Source organism: Globicephala melas, chromosome 19 (assembly GCF_963455315.2).
Source record: "Globicephala melas chromosome 19, mGloMel1.2, whole genome shotgun sequence".
Lineage (NCBI taxonomy): Eukaryota > Metazoa > Chordata > Mammalia > Artiodactyla > Delphinidae > Globicephala > Globicephala melas.
The window spans coordinates 10,128,541-10,149,263 of NC_083332.1; the positions used below are offsets into that span (position 1 = coordinate 10,128,541).

General features: G+C 56.9%; 1 protein-coding gene across 2 annotated transcripts; it reads right to left on the reverse strand.

Moving 5' to 3' along the window:
- Nucleotides 1-3,690: 3,690 nt before the first annotated feature.
- BCL3 (BCL3 transcription coactivator) lies at nt 3,691-13,324 on the reverse strand. 2 transcript variants are annotated; one of them, XM_030873980.3, is made up of 9 exons: nt 12,886-13,324; nt 11,004-11,157; nt 6,590-6,698; nt 6,147-6,351; nt 5,954-6,042; nt 5,667-5,744; nt 4,888-5,055; nt 4,400-4,517; nt 3,691-4,262 (listed from the first exon to the last, which is right to left on the reverse strand). In XM_030873980.3, the coding sequence occupies exons 1-9, from the start codon at nt 13,139-13,141 to the stop codon at nt 4,075-4,077; spliced, it is 1,365 nt and encodes a 454-aa protein (XP_030729840.1). In that variant the 5' UTR covers nt 13,142-13,324; the 3' UTR covers nt 3,691-4,074. The 2 variants fall into 2 exon arrangements, with proteins under 2 accessions (XP_030729840.1, XP_060145314.1); XM_060289331.2 differs by having other exon boundaries at nt 3,691-4,517.
- Between the last annotated feature and the right edge of the window lie 7,399 nt (nt 13,325-20,723).

Here is a 20,723-nt window from a genome sequence, read left to right on the forward strand (position 1 = left end):
GGAATCCCGGACTCACCGACCCACCAGGTCAGTGTCTCCCCTTTCTGGGCCTCAGTTTCCCTTTCTGTAAAATGGAGGTGTGGCTGACTTGAGGGTCTGCTCACACACCGAACCAGCGGATGTGTTCTGTTTAGTTCTTATGCTTTTAAAAGCATTTTGGGGGGGACAGCACCCACATTTAAGATTTGGCAGATTTCATGCAAGCGCTTGAAAGAGATATTCTCTGACTGAGCATCTGGGTTTACTCAGGGTGGTGATAACAAGTGAAACTTTGCAACAGAGGCTGGGCCTCTGGAGCAATGCATTGAAAGTATGACTTCTGGCTCTAGAATGCAAGGACTTTCACAGATGAGAACAGTTCTTGGTGGTGGTGGTTAAGGGGGGTGTTTAATTCTGGGAGGGCTGGGGGGGGGACTGGAGACCCTCTATATAGCCCTTCTCCCCTCTCCTTCGAGTCTTTCTTCAGGGGAAGGGGGCCGGGTGTGGAAGGACACGTGCCCAGTCCCAAGGTCAGGAAGCTGAGAGGGGGTTTCCATGTGTGGAGAGGCCAGATCCTTTGTTTTAGAGAAGTAAGTTACCAAGGTCAGGGCCGGGTTCAGCTTCTGAACCGGGGGATAGTTTCTCACACACAAAGAGGCACATCACCTACAGTCTGGACCCACAGATAAAAGGAGATCTTGACACACACTCCAGGCTGGTGATGGGGCTGGCACCTACACTCTCATCAAATCCTCATCAACCCATCAGCCCTCAGACGTGGGCATTATTCGCATTTTACAGATGCGGAAACGGAGGCTCGGGGCCTGAAGTCGCCTGATCAAGGTCACATGGCTAGGGAATGGAAGGGCTGGACTCGAACTCAGTTCTAACTCCGGGGCCTGTGCTCTCAACGACACACCACCTGTAATCTTGCAGCCTTTCCACACACACATGCGTGTGCACACACAGAATAATAGGCACAACCACATACAACCTTCCTGTGAGTCAAGAGGGCCCAGCGACTATGAGCGTGGGTCTAGGAGGCAGGAGACCTGGCCTTGGATGGGCAACTTGCTCTCTCTGAGTCTCAGTTTTCTCATCTGGAATATGGGTACCATCATGGTCAATACATGGCTGCTAATATTTGCTCCCAAACTGGTCACACAGTGTGACAGGGGACCAGACACAGCCACAAAGAATCACAGACACCATAATGCAATGGGGAGTGGGTGAGGCTCACTCATTCCACCATCACTTCTCAGGGGTCTGCTCCGTGCCAGGCAGTGTGCTGGCTGCTGTGGGTAGGGCAGCAGGAGGAAACTGTCCTCCCAGGGCTCATGGTCTGCTGGAGAGACAGTCACTGCACATGACCTTGCTCATGTGGTGGGATTATCACGTGGGAAGTTCTCACACACAGCTGCTTGCAGGGCCCAACAGTCACCCTCTGTAGTGGGTTGAGCGGTGGCCTCCCCCAAAGATATGTCCCCATCCTTACCCCCCAAAACCTTTAAATGTGACCTTATTTGGAAAAAGGGTCTTTGCAGATGCACTTAAGGTTAGGATCTCAAGATGAGATCATCCTGGATTACCTGGGTGGGTTTAGGGCTAAACCCAGTGACAATTGTCCTTATGAGAGCCAGAAGAGAAGACACAGACACACAGCAGAGGAAGCCATGTGAAGATGGAGGCAGCGATTGGAGAGATGCAGCCACAAGCCAAGGAATGCCAGCAGCCACCTAGGATCCTCCCCTAGAGCCTTTGGAGGGAGTGTGGCCCTGCCGACACCTTCATTTTGAACTTCTGGCTTCCAGAACTGTGAGAGAATAAATTCATTTTGAGCCATCTAGTTTGTGGTCATTTGTTACAGCAGCCCTAGGAAACCAACATGTCTTCCAAATCAGGCAGCTCTAGGGACACCATAGCCCAGAGGCAGCATCAAAAGCACTGGCACATGGCTTCCCTGGTGGCTCAGTGGTTGAGAGTCCGCCTGCCGATGCAGGGGACGCGGGTTCGTGCCCTGGTCCGGGAAGATCCCACATGCCGCAGAGCGGCTGGGCCCGTGAGCCCTGGCCGCTGAGTCTGCGCGTCCGGAGCCTGTGCTCCGCAACGGGAGAGGCCACAGGGGTGAGAGGCCCGCGTACAGAAAAAAAAAATTGGGCTACCCAGTCAGAGCTGCCCCAGAAGTGCGTGTACATGGATGTGTGTGCGTGTGTGTACACACACGCACACACCCCTAGCCTAGACGCAACGGTGTCTCCTAGGAAGACGTTAAGGCAGTGGGCCCCACAGATACAGCATGTTGTGGAGTCACCGCAGCAGAAATGTTCACAATCACCAAGACATACAAAGACCCAGAGGCCCAAGGAGGGCCCGCCAGACTGAAAAACCCACACTCAGCATCACTCGGAAACACAGACACATGGTCACTCAAGAAGACCAATAGAATGGGACCAAGGTTGCCAGCTTCTCCCAAAGGACACCCCTTTCTCCAAGGCTGGAGGCACTGGGGGCTGACACGGGGTCCAGCCCTTTCTTGGGGGGTCCAGCGTGTCCTTGCCCCCCCATTGTACATCCACCTTCCCTTCCCAACGGGCAAATCCCGTAACAAATCACTTATCCATATACCCACCGCTTAGTGATGTTGCTTCTCTGATCGAATAGACTCCGACGATAGTTACATCCTAACCCCTGGAACTCTGTGAACGTTACTTCATATGGCAAAAGGGATTTGGCAGCTGTGAGGAAGTTAAGGGTCTTGAGATGGGGGAGGTCATCCTAGATTATCTGTGGGCACCTGGGGGAATCACAGGGTCCTCCTAAGAGGGAAACGGGAGATCAGAGTAGATGTACGGATAGAAACAAGAACGTGCTGTGATACAAGGAAGGGGCCATGAGCTAAGGAATGCAGGCGGCCTCTGGGAGCTGGATAGTGCGAGGGACCAGATTCTCCTCTAGAGCTTCCAGGAGGAACCAGCTCTGCTGACACTTTGACTTTGGTCCAGTCAAGTTGATTTTGGACTTCTGACCTCCAGAACTACAAGCGGATGAATCTGTGCTGTTTTAAGCTGCTGAATCTGTGGTGCTTTGTTACTGTGGTAACGGGAAATGAATGCAAACCCTGACTGATACGTAAGAGACGCGTCCAGACGGTCAAAAATATATATGTATGTCAGGGGGGCCCTGGAGCCACTGAATCAAAATGTGACACACCAAGCGAGGCAGTCACATAGAAACAATCACACAATGACCGCAGGTCTCAATGTTAGGAACACTCACAAATGCTACACGCACGGAGACCCAGAGGCAACTGGCATCAACAGCTTACCACAGGTACACAATTGGGGGGAACCAGCTGTGGTACACAGGGACCCACAAACCGCAGAATCCTTCAGAAGCACACACACACACACACAGGCACTATGGAATCCAACAGGGTCCTCTGGAAAGATGTCACACTTCACGTCGTCCCCAGAAACAATGGCACAGTGACACAACGACAGAGCATTTACAACACACCGTAAGTCCTAGAGTCGCCCACACATGTCACTGTCAGCCTGAGACTCACACAGAGTCAGCTGGATACAGCACCCAGGTGGGCACACACACAAACACACTTCCTCCAGACCTCCTCATGAAAGAGGCCTAGCAAAGCCAGGGATATGGTACAAAAATAGTTTATTACAAAAGAAATTCAACCAAAAAGCCTAATAATTTACATTGATATCAGTGCCTGGCTACAGCCCATCTCTCCCTCCTTACTGAGCTGGGTAAAGGCCAGAGGGGAGGGCTGTTCCTTGGTTCCACCAGCTCTGGGAGAGGAGGAGGAAATGAATGATTGGGTGAAGTTCCAGATAGGAGACCGGTGCCTGAGAATAATAGGGTAAGAGTCCCGGGCTGGGGGTGGGGACGAGATGGGGGCATATCCATGCTGAGAAGAGGGGGGCGGTTATGGGTAAATATATGTGCCTCTGTGCAAATCCTGGTCCAGAAGATTGGGGGGGGGCAGAGTGAGATCTTCACAGTTTCCAGGAGGGCCGACCCCATAGGGCAGCGAGGTCCCTCCTCATGAGTCCGAGATCTGCCCCCCCATCCCTCTCAGCTACCTCCTGGAGCTGGGGAGGGGGGCACCGGCCGGCCAGGGGCTCGGAGGACCCCGGCATAGGGCAGGAAGGTCGGTGGAGATGAGGCAGGAAGGAAAAAATTGGGGGGAACCATGGGGAATCCAGGGGGGTCCTTGGGGGGAGACTGGGAGGGCGAGGAGGGTGGTGATGCTGACAGAAGACCTGTGGGAAGAGAAGAGAGAGGAGGGGTGAGGAGAGCGAGAGGCTGGATCCAGGGGGAAGGGGGCTGGGGACCCCCACTCCTGGGTTCTGAGGGAGGGCGGAGCTGGGCTGCTGGAAGTTGGGAGCCGGTTTCTCACCATTGGAGCTGAGGCGGCTGCTGCTCTCAGGGGAGGTGGTGGCACTCCGGTCAGGGGAGGGCTCTGGCTGGCATGCAGGAGCAGCCCGTGTGGCCTTCCCTCTCAGGATGTCGATGACCTGCGGGGCGATGCGGGGGTGGGGTCATCAGCAGGCCACCCCTGCCCACACAGCCCTGCTTCTCTCCATCTCTCCTGGCTCACGGGGTCTCCTAGCTCAGGGAGCACCGCCTCTTTCTCAGTACGTGCAGGGGGACAAGTCACTTCCTTTCTTTGTGCCTCAGTCACTCCTTTGTCTAGAACTCACACCCACGCCCCCAGGCTCACCGGCTCGCCTCCACGCCCTGGCACAGACGCGCACACGCCCACCGCCGCATCCCCTGCACGCACGTGCCCACTCACCTGTCACATCCGCGAGGACCGGCGCTCGGGCACAGACACCCCTGAAACCCCTGTAACCCCCGCCGCCACCAGCGCGCACACTCACTCACCCGGCGGCTGCGCGCCACCATGAGCGGCGTGTCGTTGTGGCAGTTCTTGAGGCCGCTGTCTGCGCCGCTGCGGACCAGCGTGCGCACGAGCGGGAGGAGCCCGCGGCCTGACGCCGAGTGCAGCGCCGAGCTGCCCGAGTACATTTGCGCGTTCACGTTGGCGCCGTGCTGCGGGCGAGGAGGCGCGGGTCAGGACCACCGCGAAGTCCCGGTGGGGGGGGCGGAACCCAGGGGGCGGGGCTACAGTGAGGGGCGGGGCCGGGCGTGAGGGTGGGAATCACAACCTGGGGCGGGGCCAGATCGGGGTTGGGTGATAGAAGGGTAGAAGTTGGAAACAAAGGCGGGACAGAGCGGGATTGGAGGGGCGGCGCCGAATCAACCAGAGCTGGACTCGGCAGCCCCGGCCAAAGCAGGGGCGGAGTCAGAGAAGGGAAGGGTCCAGAGTCTGGGCCTGATCCTGGACGGAGTCGGGGAGGAAGGACAGCGCGGGGACAGGGCCAAAGCCGGAAGGCAGGGTCAGCAAGACTCTAGGTGGTTGGGGCCTGGGACGTTTTGGGGCCGGAGGAGAGATGGGAGAAGACCCGGGACTAGTTCGTAGCCTGGAGGGGTGAAGTCCTAGGGTTGACAGAACGAGGCCTAGAAGGAAAGGTCGGGGCTGGAAGCGCAGCAAGAGCAAGAGCCAGAACTGGAAGGCGGCGTCGGTGGCAGGGATGGGGCGACAGCCGGGTGGTGTCAGAGGAAAGGGTGGGCGAGAGGCCACGGGCAGGGGCCTTACCCACCTGTAGCAGCAGCTGCACCATGCTAAGGCTGTTGTTTTCCACGGCGTGGATGAGTGGGGAGCGGCCGCTCTTAATGTCCTGCGGCAGGGCGGGAAGGTTTTAAGCGTCTCCTAGCACTGCCCAAACAGCCGGCGGCCCGCATCCTAACCGCTGGGTCCAGCATCTCAATCCCCTTAGATTCTTCAAGCCCCACCCCACCCATTCGAGCTCTCTCCCACCCAAGCCCCGCCCCGTTGCCCCCGCCCCCCTGCTCCTCTTGGCCCCTCCCCCGGCCCAATCGCGCTCACCACCGCGTCGATGTCCGCGCCGTGCTCCAGCAAGAGCAGCACCGCTTCTTGGCACTCGGTGTTCACGGCCACGTGCAGGGCGGTGAGCCCTGAAGGAGAGGGAGGCTCAGTTAAACCTGGGCCTGGGGCTTTGCAGCCTCAGGACTCCAGGTCCTGCCGGACTGCCCCACCCCGCGCCCGGGTAGATGCTCACCGTCGTAATTGCGGGCCTCCAGGTCCATGGTGCCCCCGGCCGCGCTGTCCAGCAGGGCCCGCAGGCAGGCCGGGCTGCGGTGCTCGCAAGCTAGGTGCGCTGCCGTCTGGCCGTGGCGGTCCAGTGCCATGGGGCTGGCACCGGCCATCACCAGGAGCCGGACCACAGACGGCAAAGTGGTGATCACAGCCAGGTGTAGCGGTGTCTGGGGAACAGAGACTGTGAGGGACCCGTTCCCTGCCCTGCGTCCCAGTCCTGCCTTCCTCAGAATTCCTGAGTCCTGACCCCCAGCTGTAGTCTTAGGCAGTAACCAGAAATCTGGAGCACCTCGTCCCTCAGATTCAAGAGTCAGGGCCCCCAGCTTTTCTTCCCGTAGGAAACAGGAGTCCGGGTTCCCAGACCCCTCTCCCATTAGATCCAGGTCCCCAGGCCCCCAGCCGCACCTGCCGGAGGTTGTTGTAGATATCCAGCTCCCGGCCGCCATGCTGGAAGAGGTTGACTAGCCGATGCACAGCTGGTAGATTGCCCTGCACCACCGCAATGTGGAGTGGCCTGGGGGTGGAGGATCACAGGCGTTAGAGGCTGGTCACCTCTCAGCCCATACTCTCAGCAGTGCTAACTCCAAAATGCCTAGGATACTTCAAAAGTGTCTCTAGAATCCAACCACTGCTCCCCACCCCCACTCCCTCCATCCTGTCAGGCACCACCATCTCCCCTCCTGGACTGTCCCCTCCTCGCTGGCCTCCCTGCTTCCATCCTGCTCTACTGTCTGTCCCTCACATAGCAGCTAGAGGGACCCTTTTAGACCCTAAGTCAGGTCATGCCCCTTTTCTGCACAGAATCCTCAGAGTAAAGTCCTCACCGTGGCCCACAGGCCCTGTGTGATCTTGTTTCCTGCTCTTCAGTTCCTTTTGATATCATCTCTGTCCACTCTCCTCAGCGCACTCTGGCCACTAGCCTCCTTGGTGTTCCTCAAACATACCAAGCATGCTTGCCTCCTAGGCCTTTGCACTGGCTGTTCCCTCTGCTGGGAAGAGTCTTCCCCCCATACCTGCGGGACTAGCTCCCCTCATTTGGGCCTCTGCGAAAATGGTACAGCAGCGGCTCCCTCCCCCACCCCCGGCTTTATTTTCCTCCAGTTCATCACCTGATGTGGTACACTTTACTTGTTTCCTGTCTGAATCTCCCCCAATAGAATGTCAACTCCACCAGGGTAGAGCGTTTGGTGTGCTTCCTTCACTGCCCAGTGCCTAGGACAGCGGCTGGCGCTGAGCAGGTGCTCCACAAACACGCTCTGAATAGATGAGTCCCTCTCAATGATCCCTGGCCATCCTTGAAGCTGGTAACCACATTCCCACCCCACTCAAGGCCACAGTTTTCTCATCTGTGGAATGGGTGGGGATGAACTCGATACCACCATCAAGGTCTCCATCAGTGGTGACTGGAGATCACGGTCAGCCTCCATCCCAAGAGTATGTATTTTGCCCAGAAGGGAGGTGGGACAAACTAGTCACTGTTTGGGAAGCTGGACTGCGCAACCCAGGTCCCCCACACACACACCACTTCTGGACTGAAGGACTCATTCCCTCAGCTTCTGGGAAGGTTGTCAGCTCTCAGCTCTCTCTGGGAATTACCCTCCGCTGAAAAGAGCTGCTTGCCCAGGTCATGGGGGTGAGGTGGGTAGATGCCACCCAATGGCATCCAGTGACTGGCCCGTGTGGGTGTCGAAGTCCTGGGCTTCTGGCCCCAACTCTGAAGGCCACTCCAGCTGCAACATTCCCTGTGGGATAACTGAGGCCCTGATGAAACTACGTAGCAGCTCAAATTCTCCCTGTGCGCAGTCCCGCTTCCTCCATCTCTGTAGGCGCTGATCTGGATAACACTTTCCAATAAACTTCCTGCCCCTTCCCAGGGCCCCGAACCTGGAAGAGCCATTTAGAGCTGAGAGCAATCTGGGACCACTGTATGGGGTGGGGGACATTAGCGCTGAGGGCACAAGGCTGGCTGGAGGCACACAGCCCCTACAACCTTTCTTTAAAGGCCATTTTCTAGAGCAACTTCTTTCTCACCCACCACTGCTTGCTGACGAACCAGAGTGTGGCTAAGAGAGGTGAACCGCGGTTCTCCCAATTGTGGAATCTGCAGCTAGAATCCAGCTCCCTAGGTACTGGAGGCAGAGAAATCCTGCAGCCCTGGAGGCTCTGCCGGGGCTGAGTAGGCCGGCGCTGCAAATTGCGTTACAAGTCTCTCTAGCTGTGCGCCTAGGCGGCCCTTTACAGCCTCGGGTTTCTCCTCCGTAAAGTATAGCCTACAAGAACGCCCATCTCCCAGTAGGAGATCATGCAAGTGTAACGCTGAACCTGGATCCTGGGCCGAGAAAGCCAAATTTAAAAAGAAATCTTGGGGGAGGGGTCGGAGCTGGGCCAGGGTCCCCTTGGGAAGGGCTCCCTCCCCTCCCTGCATCTCTCAGGACGCCCGGCCTGGGTCCCCTTAGGGGCGGGAGGGGTTAAGTGAGGGCAGAGGGAGAAAATTATTTCAGAGAAACCGTCCAGGCCTGAGTTCCCATAAACGCGCGGGCCGCAGGGGGTGGGGCGGGGCTGGAGGAAGTGGGGACGGGAGGGGCGGCCCAGCCCTCGGACTTCCAGTAACAGGTCTGCTGGGCGGGGCTCCGCTTCCTGCTCCCGGGGGAGGGAAGCCTGTCCCGTCGGGGATCTACCCCGGCCACCCGGACACCCCAACTTCCATCCTCGAATAGGGCGGAGAGGGGAGCCTAATCCAAAGCGATCTAGTTACCCTGGGGGTAAGGGCCCCAACTTCTCCAGCCAGAGGACCCCTCTGGAACTCCACCCTCCAGGGCTCCGACTCCAGCTGGCTCCCTAACCCCCACATCTTGGCATCCATCCCCAAGATCTCTTGGGACCCGGGAATACGGTGCCCTAACTCATTGCGGATACGAACTTTCCCCTTCCCTCCGAGTTCTAGATCCCCAAGCTGCCCTGCCCGCTGCTCCTTACCCGCTCAGGGGTCACGGAAGGCAGTCCCCCAACCTCTGCTCTCTGGGACTCAGAACGCGTTCCCCCCTCTCTTGGAGACCCAGACTTCCATCTCCCCAGTGCCTCCTGACTTCTTGGTGGCGGGGGGTGGGGGTGGGGGGTGGGGAGGTTGTCCGAATGCCCTGAGATCTTACTCCCTTGAATCCCTAGAAGTTCAGCCTCCCAACCATAGCTTTGCCGTTCCGGGGACCCAGACCTAGCGTGTCCCCCCTCCCGCGCCCCCGCCTGGCCTGTGCCTGCTGCCCATTCCGGTAAAGTCTCGGCCCCAGCGGAAGGGGTTAAGGTTAGAGGGAGCGCCAGGAGGGGGAGGCTGTGAGTGAGTGACGGGTGCTGACGTGGGGGAGGCAGAGCAGCTGGGCTGCGGTCAGGTTCTGCGGGAAGGGATTTCCCCCAACAGGCAGCTGAGGCAGAAGTGTTTGCTTTGGGGGAGAGCGGGGAGGGCGGGGAGGGCGGCTGGGGTGTGGGGCTGGAGACTGGTGTGCCAGGTCGCCTCTGCACCCTGCTTTCACAGGTTGCAAACAAATCACCCCTGGGGACGGATACAAATTAAATCTATTTCACTGATGACCCCAGACGTACCCAGAGTGGGCGGGAACTAGCTTTACCGAGCCCTGTATATGTATATCTCAGGCACTTCCTCCTGCTTGGGTTCACAAGGATAAGTCCACGACAACCCTGGGAGCTCTGTTCAACCAACCAAAAGCCGCTCCCATGTACTGAGCACCTACCGTGTGCACCCCCCTCCGTTCTATGCACTGTATGTACGTACATCACTGCACTGAATCCTAATTGTGATTATGAGCCCGGATTTCCAAATAGGGAAACTGAGGCTCGAGGATGTGAACACCCAGGAGCCAGTGGTCGAGGCCCCCCCCCTTTCCTTGTAGAAATAGGCTTGTCCATCCCATCTCCACCTGTGGTTTCCAGTCCCCAAACCCCATTCCCAGACAATCGCTTTATAGAAATCATTTCATTTCTGCCTCACAGAGACCCTCATCTTATGCTTCCTGTTTTTACAGGGGGAAACTGAGGTAGAGAGGGGTGAGAAAGTGGCCGGCTGAGATTCAAACCGAGGTCGATAGAATAACAATAACCATGGCGGTCAAGTATATCGAGTGCTTACTGTGTGCTAGGCCCTCCCGTGCAGGATTTCTCAGCAGCTTCATGCTGCTCGGAAGCATGGCCCCTCAAACGGCAGATGATAAAACCATGAGATTTGGGAAGTCAACTTAAGGAGTCGTCAAGTTAATTTAGTGGGCTATGACCAGGAAACCATGACATAAGACTAGAATAGAAAATCCCAAAGTAGATCCCAAGTCGTAAGGGTGAGTGTTGTTTTGTTCTGTGCAATTTTTATTTCAAGTTTATATGTGCGTGTGTGTGCTGGGTTTAGTAAAAAGCAATAATGATAATAATACCAGTAATTAATACATATGGAACAGGCAATCTGCGAGGCTCAGTGCTAGGAGTTTAACATGTATAGTTCGTAGAATAAATTGGTCAGTGAGATGTCTTCCTCATTTTGGGATTTTGATAAAACAGTTGAAGCCCACTGCTCCAAAAACAGTCCTGGGAGGTAAGTGCTCTCAGGGTGCCCAATTTTTCAGAAGAGGAAACTGAGGTCCAGAGAGGGAAAGGGGCTTGCTCAGAGTCACACAGCGGTGGAGACAGGGTTCTAACTCAGGTGCAGGTAACTTGAAAGCCCACGCTGAGTGCCCCTGTGCTGTGGTGGGTGGGTGAGGTGGGTGGAAGGTTGGTCTCCCCACTCCCTACTGCCCTCCATGAATGGGGGACTGTCACTCACGTGTCTCCGTCCTCGTCCGCATGGGTGGCCATGGCGATGTCAGCTGACAGGGGGTGTTCCATGGAGCACATCATGGGGTACAGGGGTGTAGGCAGGTTCAGCAGAGGAAAGGGGGAGCCCATTGTTGGGGTGGGGTACAGGGACAGTAAAGGTCCTGGGCAGAGAAAGGACATGCGTGAGACCAAGCCTACAGATCCTCAACCCACCCCCCACCTCCCGGCCTTCGCTACTGCGTGTCACCTGCCCTTTTTCCCAGGTCCCTTTTGCATCTCCTACTGAGTCCTCAAGGTGCAAGACAAACTCCTCTACCGCATCCCTCCTCTGGGCTCCCGCAGCTTCCCCCAGCCCACCCCCCGCCCCAGCCCTGGACACTGTCACTGTCACATCTTTACTTGTGTCTGATGCCCCATCTCCCACTAGGCAGAGAGTCCCTTAAGGACTGAACCCCCATCATCACTCAGCAGGGGGACCTCAGGGCCTGTTTGCTGAGTGAATTTGTGGCTGAGGGATGTAAGGATGGATGAAGCACTGGATGTAGGGTGTGGGGTGAATGTGTACGGAGTTTGGGGAGAGGGAGTGCTGCCAGAAACATGTTCAGATCAAAGTGTTGGAAGGGACCATGGTAGCAGGCAAATCCATATCCACCCATCACACAGATGGGGAAAACTGAGGCCCAGGTTCTCATCGGGGGAATAGGAAAAAAGGAGAAGGCTGTGACCGGCCTCCTGATGCACAGCTTGAAGCTGTACTCTGAGGGGGTGGAAGGTACAGAAACTGGGCAAAGGTCTGGAGGCACTAGGCATGGGGTCTCTGCAGCTCTGAGGGTCACTCCGAGATCGTGAGGTGGGCACAGCTGTGGGAGGGGCCACCCCATCCTGGAGGTCAGGGATGAAGACAGGATCCGGAAAATGGGTTTTGGCCTTCTCTGTCATCTCCTGGTCCTTGGGGGTTCCCATTCCTGAACCTCCAAGTTTCCTGGTCCTTGCATGTCCAATACCAGGCCTTGACACCCTGAGGCCTTCTGCCCAGAGACCCCTGAATCCTTCTTCCTGGCTCTAAATCCTTGAGTCCCAGAACTCCCCAGTCCTGCCCCCAATTCTTAGACTGAGCCCAAGCCCCCTAAGGCCACCTGACCTTGTGACCCCAGCGAAGACACTGGTCACTTGCAGGCACACAGAACTGGGTGCTCAGAACCGCAGATCTCTGGCCTGCTGGCTCCTTAAGGACCCCTGGTATCTGGATCGGTCTCCTTGGGTCCTTGTGATCCCAGATATTGGGGTGCTCAGAACTCCAACGCTGTTCTCCTAATTCCCATCGTCTCCCGATATCTTGGTTCCCGAGACTTTGACGTCCGGGGATCCTTAATATCTGTCTCCTTAGAACCCCAGTCTCTGTGCCCCGGACTTCCTTTGACCCCACATATAGTTCGGGATGCCAAGACCCCAGTTTCTTGGGTCCAAGTGCTGTTTCCTTATAACCCTAGATATCTGGGTTCTGAAGAGTTTATAATTCTGTGTTCCTGGGGCTTGATTCCCTGAGAACCCATTTCTGTACTGCTGGGCACTGTCTCCTAGCTCCCTATATGTGGCACTCGGACCCTGGGCTCTATCCCTCAGGGCCCCCTGACACCCAGCCTTCCTACAGCCCCGATACCTGTGTCCCAAGGCACTGCTCCCTGAAGCTCCCATACCTGCACCCCTGGGACCTCAGGCTGTGCGCCCAGCTCCCCAGGAACCCCATATCTGTGCCCTTGGGACCTTGGCTTCTGTCCCTCAGCTGCCCGAGGCCCCGTATATTACGTCGGAGCTCTGCCCCTGGCTCCGGTAGTGACCCTCTGCACTGCCTGGCCCCCACCCGGCCATGACTCGCGGAAGCCACTCACCCTGGTAGTAAATTGCTTCTGGCCGGGCCAGGCCGTGGGGGGGCGCAGGCACCGCTGGCGTGTCTAAGCCACCGCGGAGGGGATCCGGGGGGACGATGGGGCCCGCAGCGCCGCGGGGGGCGGCGGGCTCCGGGGAGGGCGCACGCAGAGGGCGCTTGCGGAGCGGCAGCGCGGCGCCTGGGGGTCCGGAGGCCTTGGGCCGGGTACGCAGGTCCACAGGCCCCTCGTCCATGGTCCCCGCGGGGCATCGGGGCATGGGGCCGCCGGGGACGGCGGCCGAGCGGGCGGCCGGAGTGCGGCTGGGTTGGCGGCACGGGAGGGTGGCTGCGCCGAGCGCCGGGACTTCCCCTGCTGCCGGCTGAACTGAAGGGACTTTTGTCGGCCCGGGCGGTGCCGACAGCCTGCCTCCCCGCCCCCGGCCCCCCCGGGGCCACCCGTCCGCCCCAGGGGTTTCCTGGACCCGCCGCCGCTCCCGCCGTCCCGCGGTGCAGCCTGCAGAGCGCCCCGCCCGCGCCGCGCCCCGCGCCCGCCCCCTCCCAGCCCCGCGGCGCCCGGAGCCGCCGGGTCTTGGCGTGGGGCGGGGGGTGGGTGGGAAGAAGGCGGGGTCGCGGGTTGCGGGGTCCCCACCCCTGCGGCTGCGGGCGTCAGGCTCCGTCTCCGCTTTTTTGTCTTTCTCGCTATAGGCCTCTGTATCTCTCAGTCTGGCTTTCGGGTCTGGATAGATGTCTCTCTATCTCTGTGTCTCTGTTCTCAGTGTCTCTGTCTCTATCGTCTCTTTGCTTCCCTCACCATCTCTCTGTCACTCGAGTGCTGTCTGCTGTCAGCCTCTCCTCCAGGGAGGCAATTCCCTGAGGCCCTGGGGTCGCTAAGACGCGGGTTCGATTCCCTACTCCTACTTCCTCGCTGGGTGACCTTGACCAGGCCCTTCCCTTCTGTGAGCCGTTTCCTCCTTTGTGGGAGCGAAAAGATGCACCCGGGGTAGGGACTACGCTCCGCAGGCGCCCAGGCACTATCCCTCAGCCTGCCCTGCCCCCATCTCTGCCTCCTCCTGTGCCTCCTCAGCTTTGGGTCTGAACGTCGTCGGGGGTGGTGTTCGGTGGGGAGCGCGCAAGGAAACAGTGAACGTGTTTCTTCCCGGCGGGGTCCCTGCACCCAGCCGGAGCCGCTGGGCACAGGGTGGGTGCTCCGGGAATCCTCGATGCACAGAGAAAGAAAGAGACGTGGCGAAAGGGGCATGGAGGTCGTGAGAGACTAAGGAGGAGGGAGACGGGGACATAGCAAGAGCCGCAGGGCCGCAAGACCAGAGTCACAGCGACCAAAGCCCGGGCCCAGGAGACGGGGGCCGTCTGGCTCCCCTTCTGCCCCACGTCCCGCTCCCATCCCGGGCGGGGTTGGTGGGTGGGGAACAGGCCAGGCTGGTTGGGGGCATGACTCAGAGGCAGGCAGGAGCTGCGGGCGGCTGGGCGGGGTGGTGTAAGCGGGGGGAGGGAAGGGCAGAGGCGGGCTTCTCCCGTGTCCCCTCCCCGGCCTCCCTTCTCCCCGCCCCGGGGAGGGGCCCCAGTCGCGCGGGGCTTTCCCGGATTTCCCTGGAGGCGGGGCCGTCGCTGGGGTTGAGTGCCGGTCACGGAGTTACCGGAGGCGGAGCGGAAGGCTTTGGGGACCTAAGGGGGCGAGGGAATGGGTGCTGCACCTCGGGTCTGTCCAGGCGGCTCGCAGGGTCTCCCTGGTTCTGTGTGTCTCCTCATGTCTTTGCCTCTTCATCCCTGGCCTCCCTCTCTCTGTCTCCAGCCCCGTCCCATATTTTTGTCTCCCGATCTCTGGCTGCGCCTCGTCTCCCCTTCCTGGGACCCTGAAAATGGGTGTGGGCCCCCGGTTCTCAGGAAGGGACTTTGCCCGAGACTGGGGCCCCACCCCAGTGGATCGTTAACCGGGATGTGAGGAGCAGCTGTGGGCTGACAGAAGCCTCACCCTTTTCCCCCTTCTCTCCTTTCTGCCTCTTTGGATCTCCCCCTCGGCCGCCTGTAATGGGAGAGCATCTGGGGGCAAGACCTGGGTTCAAGTCCCACTTCCACCCCTTGTTGCCAGTGGACCTGAGACAGGTCATTTCTCTTGAGACTCAGTTTGTTCTTCTGGAAAATGGGACTGATGTCACCCCCTGCCCGCAGAGTTGTGGCTACAAGGGAAAAGGTGAGGGAATTAGGGTGGTAAGTCTGGTGTCCCCGCCTACCCAGCCCTCACCTCCCGGGACTCTCAAACACAGGGGAGGGCTGGGATGTAGAGCACTGCCCTGCTGTACAGAGGGCAGCTGAGCCTCGGAGCAGCGGGGCTCATCAAGGTGATGGCCCTAGGAAGTGGTGCTGGACGGCTGCCCAAGGCCCTCCCACTCCCGGGCTCCCTTGCGGCCGGTGGAGAAATGGCTGTGGGCCCAGATAGGGGGAAGGGGGTGTCTGCGCTCGGCCCACAGGGGCTTGGAGGGGCTGAGAGAGAGGGCGCTGGGGGTTCTGAGTCTGAGGATGGAGGAGGGATAAAAGAGTCTGAGGGAGGAGGTGAGGGTCTGAGGGAGAAGGAGAAGGTCTGAGAAGGACCAAGTGAGGACGGTGGCTCTGAGGGAAGAGGAGAGAGTGGGGGCGGCGGTTGGAGGATGAAAGCTCTGAGGGAAGAGGAGGTTTGAAGAGGGTCTGAGGGTGGCGGGGGGAGGAGAAGGGAGGCCTGGAGTCAGCACCGCCCCGCAGCTGTCTCTGATTTCCCAGAATCTTCTGCTGCTCAGGAAAGTCCCAGCTCCCACAGCTGCCTCCCTTCAGTGTCGGGAACGGAGGATGAGGAACCAGGATGGCTCCCCCCTCCTTTCTCCCCTTGCCCCCTGTGCCCTCAGTGGGAAGGACCAGGGTCTCCCCTCTCTGGGCCTTGAGCTCTGGAGGTCCCCCACCGGTAGGGGCGGCCCCTGGATGAGTCCCAGAAACTTCCCAGAGAAGGCCCGGAAGTCCTGCCTGGTGTCTAACCACTTTCCCTCACACAGGCCACCCTTTGTACCTGTTCAGATCTCCTGCCTCCTACTGCTTCTTCTCCCCTTGTCCTTCCCCAGACGTCCCTGGGGGAGGAAGGGCCACGATTATACCTGTTCAAGGTCCCAAGAGGGAAATGAAGTCCTAGCTAGAAGGCTGCAATCCTGGGACAGCTTCCTTGCTCTTGGTGGGGTCGGGGTGGGGGAGAGCTCAGTTCCTCCTAAGAGGAGAAGATTGGGCTGGTCAGACCCTAAGTTCCTCTTGGCTTCATTCCTGGGCCTTCTCCTCTTTGCTTCTGACTGAGACCTGGGTATAAGTCCTGTCTCGGGCTTTCATTAGCTTTGTCACTTGCAGCAGTTATCTAACCTTACGGACTCCCAGCTTCCTCATTTATAAAACAGACTAAACCAAGAAAATATGCTTCCATTCTGTAGGTCCTGAATTATGAAGTGCTCAATACAGCGTAACGGCGATTGTCATTCTTCCTGTTATAACTTGGCATAGGAATAATAACAATGATTATTATTATTATCAGTTAACCCAGATTTTCAACGGCAGGACCCATTTCATTGAGGAAATTAGGATTCAACATGCTGGGCTTAGAGACATGGGTTGGAGCCCTGGCTCTGCCATGTGCTGGCTGTGTGACCTTGGATAGGTAGCTTTCCCTCTCTGTGCCTTTGTCGTGACTTTATGGTTGGGGATGATAACAGCTTCTGCCTCTCAGGACTGCTGAGCAGATTGAGACCAGGTGTGCAGAATGAATGGCTGAATGATATCTGTTCTCGTCTCCACGTTGCCTGCCTTCACCCACCAGGCCAGGTCTTTCTTGTCACCGTTTTCCACCCAGAGATGAGACAAGATGGACATATTCAGTCTAGCTGAGCTCCCACTAGGAACTGACCCACTTCATTCTCTTGACACCTTGTGAGGAAAAGTCAACGAAAATCCCTATTTTACAGAGAAAGAAACAGGCACAAAGGAGTGAAGTCACTGTCTAGGGAAATGTGAGAGACAGGGGGAGTCATGTCTTTAAACCAGGTCTCTGTGACCCCAGCATCCTGGTTCCTGCACCACTTACCTGGGAGGGGTCCCAGAGACCGCAGGCCTTCCCTCTCGGCTCTAATTCTAGACACTTCCTGGGAAGAAATGGTTTAGATGGGGAAACTCAGGCACAGGAGGGGCAAGGTCACGGGCCCTGGGGTCTACACTCTCCCTACAGTGCTCTTCTGCAGGCCAGGGAGGGTTGAGCCAGTGGAGAGAAGGTCACATTGCAGCAGGAAGGAATCAAGTTAGCTTTAAGAGAGGCTTGGGGAGAGCAAGTGAATTTTGCAGACAGAGGAAAACAGAGATGGTGATCAGGATGGGAAGGGACTTGCCCAAGGTCACACAGCCTCCCGTTTGGGCTCTGGGCTGCAAGTCCACCCCGGGTTGGCAGGCAGCTCTGTTCTCCGAGGCTCCACCCCACCCCCAGGGGTGAGTGCAGGCCAGCTTCCTGGAGCATGCCCTGCACCTCCTGGTTCCTCCCCACCCTGGGGCCTTGGAGGCTACTGGAATCCCTGGCACTAGGCGGGATCAGCCCATCTGGGGCTTGGGCCAAGACTTAATCTTCCCTTTTCTCCCTCTTGCTGGGTCTGCACGCACTCTGCTGAGTCAGAGGATTGCAACATCCTCTCCAGGCGGGCTTTGAGACTGGACACCCTCCCCGGCATTCACTGCCTTGATCAGACAGGGGCGATGTGGTGGGAGAGGTTTGTGGATATCAGCATCTGCCCTGGGTGGGGGTAGGGGGGGTGGTCAGGTTCTGGGAAGGTCAGGTGTAGGGCAGAGGGGTCCCAGTGAGCTGATGGTGGACAGTCAGGAGGTATAATGCTGAGCCTCAGTGTCCTCATCTGTAAATGGGGCTCATGCTTTAATTGTGTGGGTTCAAACCCCAGCTCTGCCACTTAGCAGCTGTGTGACTCTCGGCAAGTGACTTACCCTCTCTGAGCCTCAGTTTCCTCATCTATAAAATGGGGTAAAACCAGCACACATCTCACAGGATGGTCGTGAGGGTCAAATGAATGAACACACGTTGGCACAGGCTGGCGTGGAGTAAGTTGTCAGTAAATGGAAGCTGTTATTTTCAAATAATTGCTGTTATTAATATAGGGTATGGGAGGGCTGCCACAGAGGCGCGCTGCTTGGATCTTCTTTTAAGAAAGGACTTGTGGCCCAGCTGCCAGGTGTGCAGTTGGCTAACAGTTGCCTCCTTCAACTTGGTCTGCCTCAGCTTGCCAACTGGGGACACGGTCTCCTGGGCAACCTCTGGCCATTAACAGAGCCAGGCAGGGTCGGAGGGTCTGGCCATTTCCACCCACTGTGGGATTCCTCTCATGGGTAGTCTTTGCTTCAGGGGCTCCCCCTGGGGCTGGTATCATGGCCTGATGTTCCCCCTCCCCAATTTTGCTTCCCCCACCCCCTTTTCTCATAAACATTTTGCCTTCCTAATTGTAAGTATCTGCTGTCTGGGGGACCCCATCCACGACAATCGGTTTTGGAGTCAGACAACCTGAGTGTGAGTATCAGCTCAGCCTGAGTGGCTTTGGAGTGGCGTCTGATCTCTCTTGGCCTCAGTTTCCCCCTCTGAGTCATGGCGATGATAACATGATGGCCTAGAGGATCCAGTGAGTTAGCAATAGCGCCTTCAGCACTGTTGTCTCCGTCATCCTCATCTGTAAGGAGTGAGACGAATCGACTCTGGGTCTACCTTCCACTCTGCCCGTTTCCAGCCCTGTGGCCCTTGCCAAGTGCTTTACCCTCTGAGCCTGGTCTGGCCCTCTGGGTCCTGCCTCTTCCATCAGACTAGCTCACTGAGTGGTGTAGCTTGAATCGGCCATCTTACTAGGAGCACTTAATGAGATTCCGTCTCGTCCCCGGTATTGAAGGGCAAGCTATGAATTACCCAGGAGGAAGCTGGTGTCTGCGTCACCCATCAGCCCAGCCACTCCCTGAGATAGATGACCCTCCCTGGATGAACCCCCTCCTTCCCAAGCCCACCTTCCCAGGGCAGAGCACAGAGCCCATCTCTGAGGAAGGGACAGCACCTTCCCTGAAAAGCTGGCCTTTTCCCTGGAAATCGGTGCCTCCCCAGCCCGAGGCCACAACCTCCCCTGCAGCCACCACAGCGTAAAAACACAGATGCGAAAGTTCCCCAGGCTCCTGGAAAAGCAGGTCACGCCAGGCCCTTCCTCATTTGAGCAGGGGCCCCGGTGGACTCACCTTCCCTGGCCCCAACCGCTGTCCCAGTCTGGGCCACCCCTGCCCTGTAGCGCTTTCCCACAAGAGTGAGGATGGGGCGGGCGTGTCTCCACTACCCCTCCTGCCCCATGGAATCAGGTCGCAGGCTGGGAGCGAGCAAATCACTGCACTGAAGCCTCCCAGCTGCTCAACCCTGGGCAGGCTCGGTTTCTACATCTGAAAGACTGGGGCTGGTCCCCTGGAGCCCCGGCTCTGGGCTGGCTGGTGACAGCTGGGGTACACGAGACCTCTTACTGTCAGGCTTACTGTGGGAGGTGGGAGTGAGGGTTGGCTTGTGGCATCTCCTTTGGACATTACCCACCTCTGAACTTGTCACTTTGGCCTCCTGTGTTCACACGGTCACAGGACATTCGCTCGCTTCTGGGAAAATCAAATTGTATCGTGTGTTTCAGATCCCAAATTCTCTTCTATGGCTTCTCACCGCACCCTCCTGCCCCAGCCTCAGGAATTTTGCCCCCTGGAGAACCAAGTCATCTGAGGAGCGGAGAGGTGTGGAATCGTGGGATGAAAAAGAATATATATTTTAAAATGATGGACCATAATGTGGAGAATTGCATGACATAGAATGTTCCATTTTGTGAACGGTTAGGCTCAGAAATGGTTCTGCCATTTCCTCAGAAGCCTCTTCAGAACTCACTTGCCTCTCCCTCCTCTCAAGGTAACTCATTCTTTTTTTTTTTTAGATTTTTAAAATTTTACTTATTTATTTTTGGCTGCGTTGGGTCTTTGTTGAGGCTCTCAGGTTTCCTCTAGTTGTGGCGAGCAGGGGCTACTCTTCACTGCAGTGCGTGGGCTTCTCACTGTGGTGGCTTCCCTTGTTGCGGAGCATGGGCTCTAGGTGCACGGACTTCAGTAGTTGTGGCTTGCGGGCTCAGTAGTTGTGGCACACGTGCTTTGTTGCTCTGCCGCACGTGGGATCTTCCCGGACCAGGGCTCGAACCTGTATCCCCTGCATTGGCAGGCGGATTCTTAACCACTGCGCCCCGGGGAAGCCCAAGGTAACTCATTCTTTTATGCTTTTATTGCTTTCCTTTTACTACCTGTGAATACACACTTGACCACTACAGTTTTGAATTCATTTATTTATTTATTTTGCAGGACTGAAACTGTCTTTATTCACATAAGACATGGTTGTGTACATAGAAAATCCCATATCTAGGAAAAGCCACCATAATAATTCAGCAAGTCTTAGAATATTAGGTCGGTTTACAAACGTCAACTGTATTTCTTTTCTTTATTTTTTTATTATTTAAATTTTTTTTAATTAAAAAAAATTTTATTTTATTTATTTTTATTTTATTTTATTTTATATTGGAGTAGAGTTGATTTACAATGTTGTGTTAGTTTCAGGTGTACAGCAAAGTGATTCAGAGATATATATATATATATTCTTTTTCAGATTCTTTTCCCTTATTGGTTATTACAAAATATTGAGTATAGTTCCCTGTGCTATACAGTAGGTCCTTGCTGGTTATCTATTTTATATATAGCAGTGTGTATACGTTAATCCCAAACTCCTGATTTATCCCACCCCTT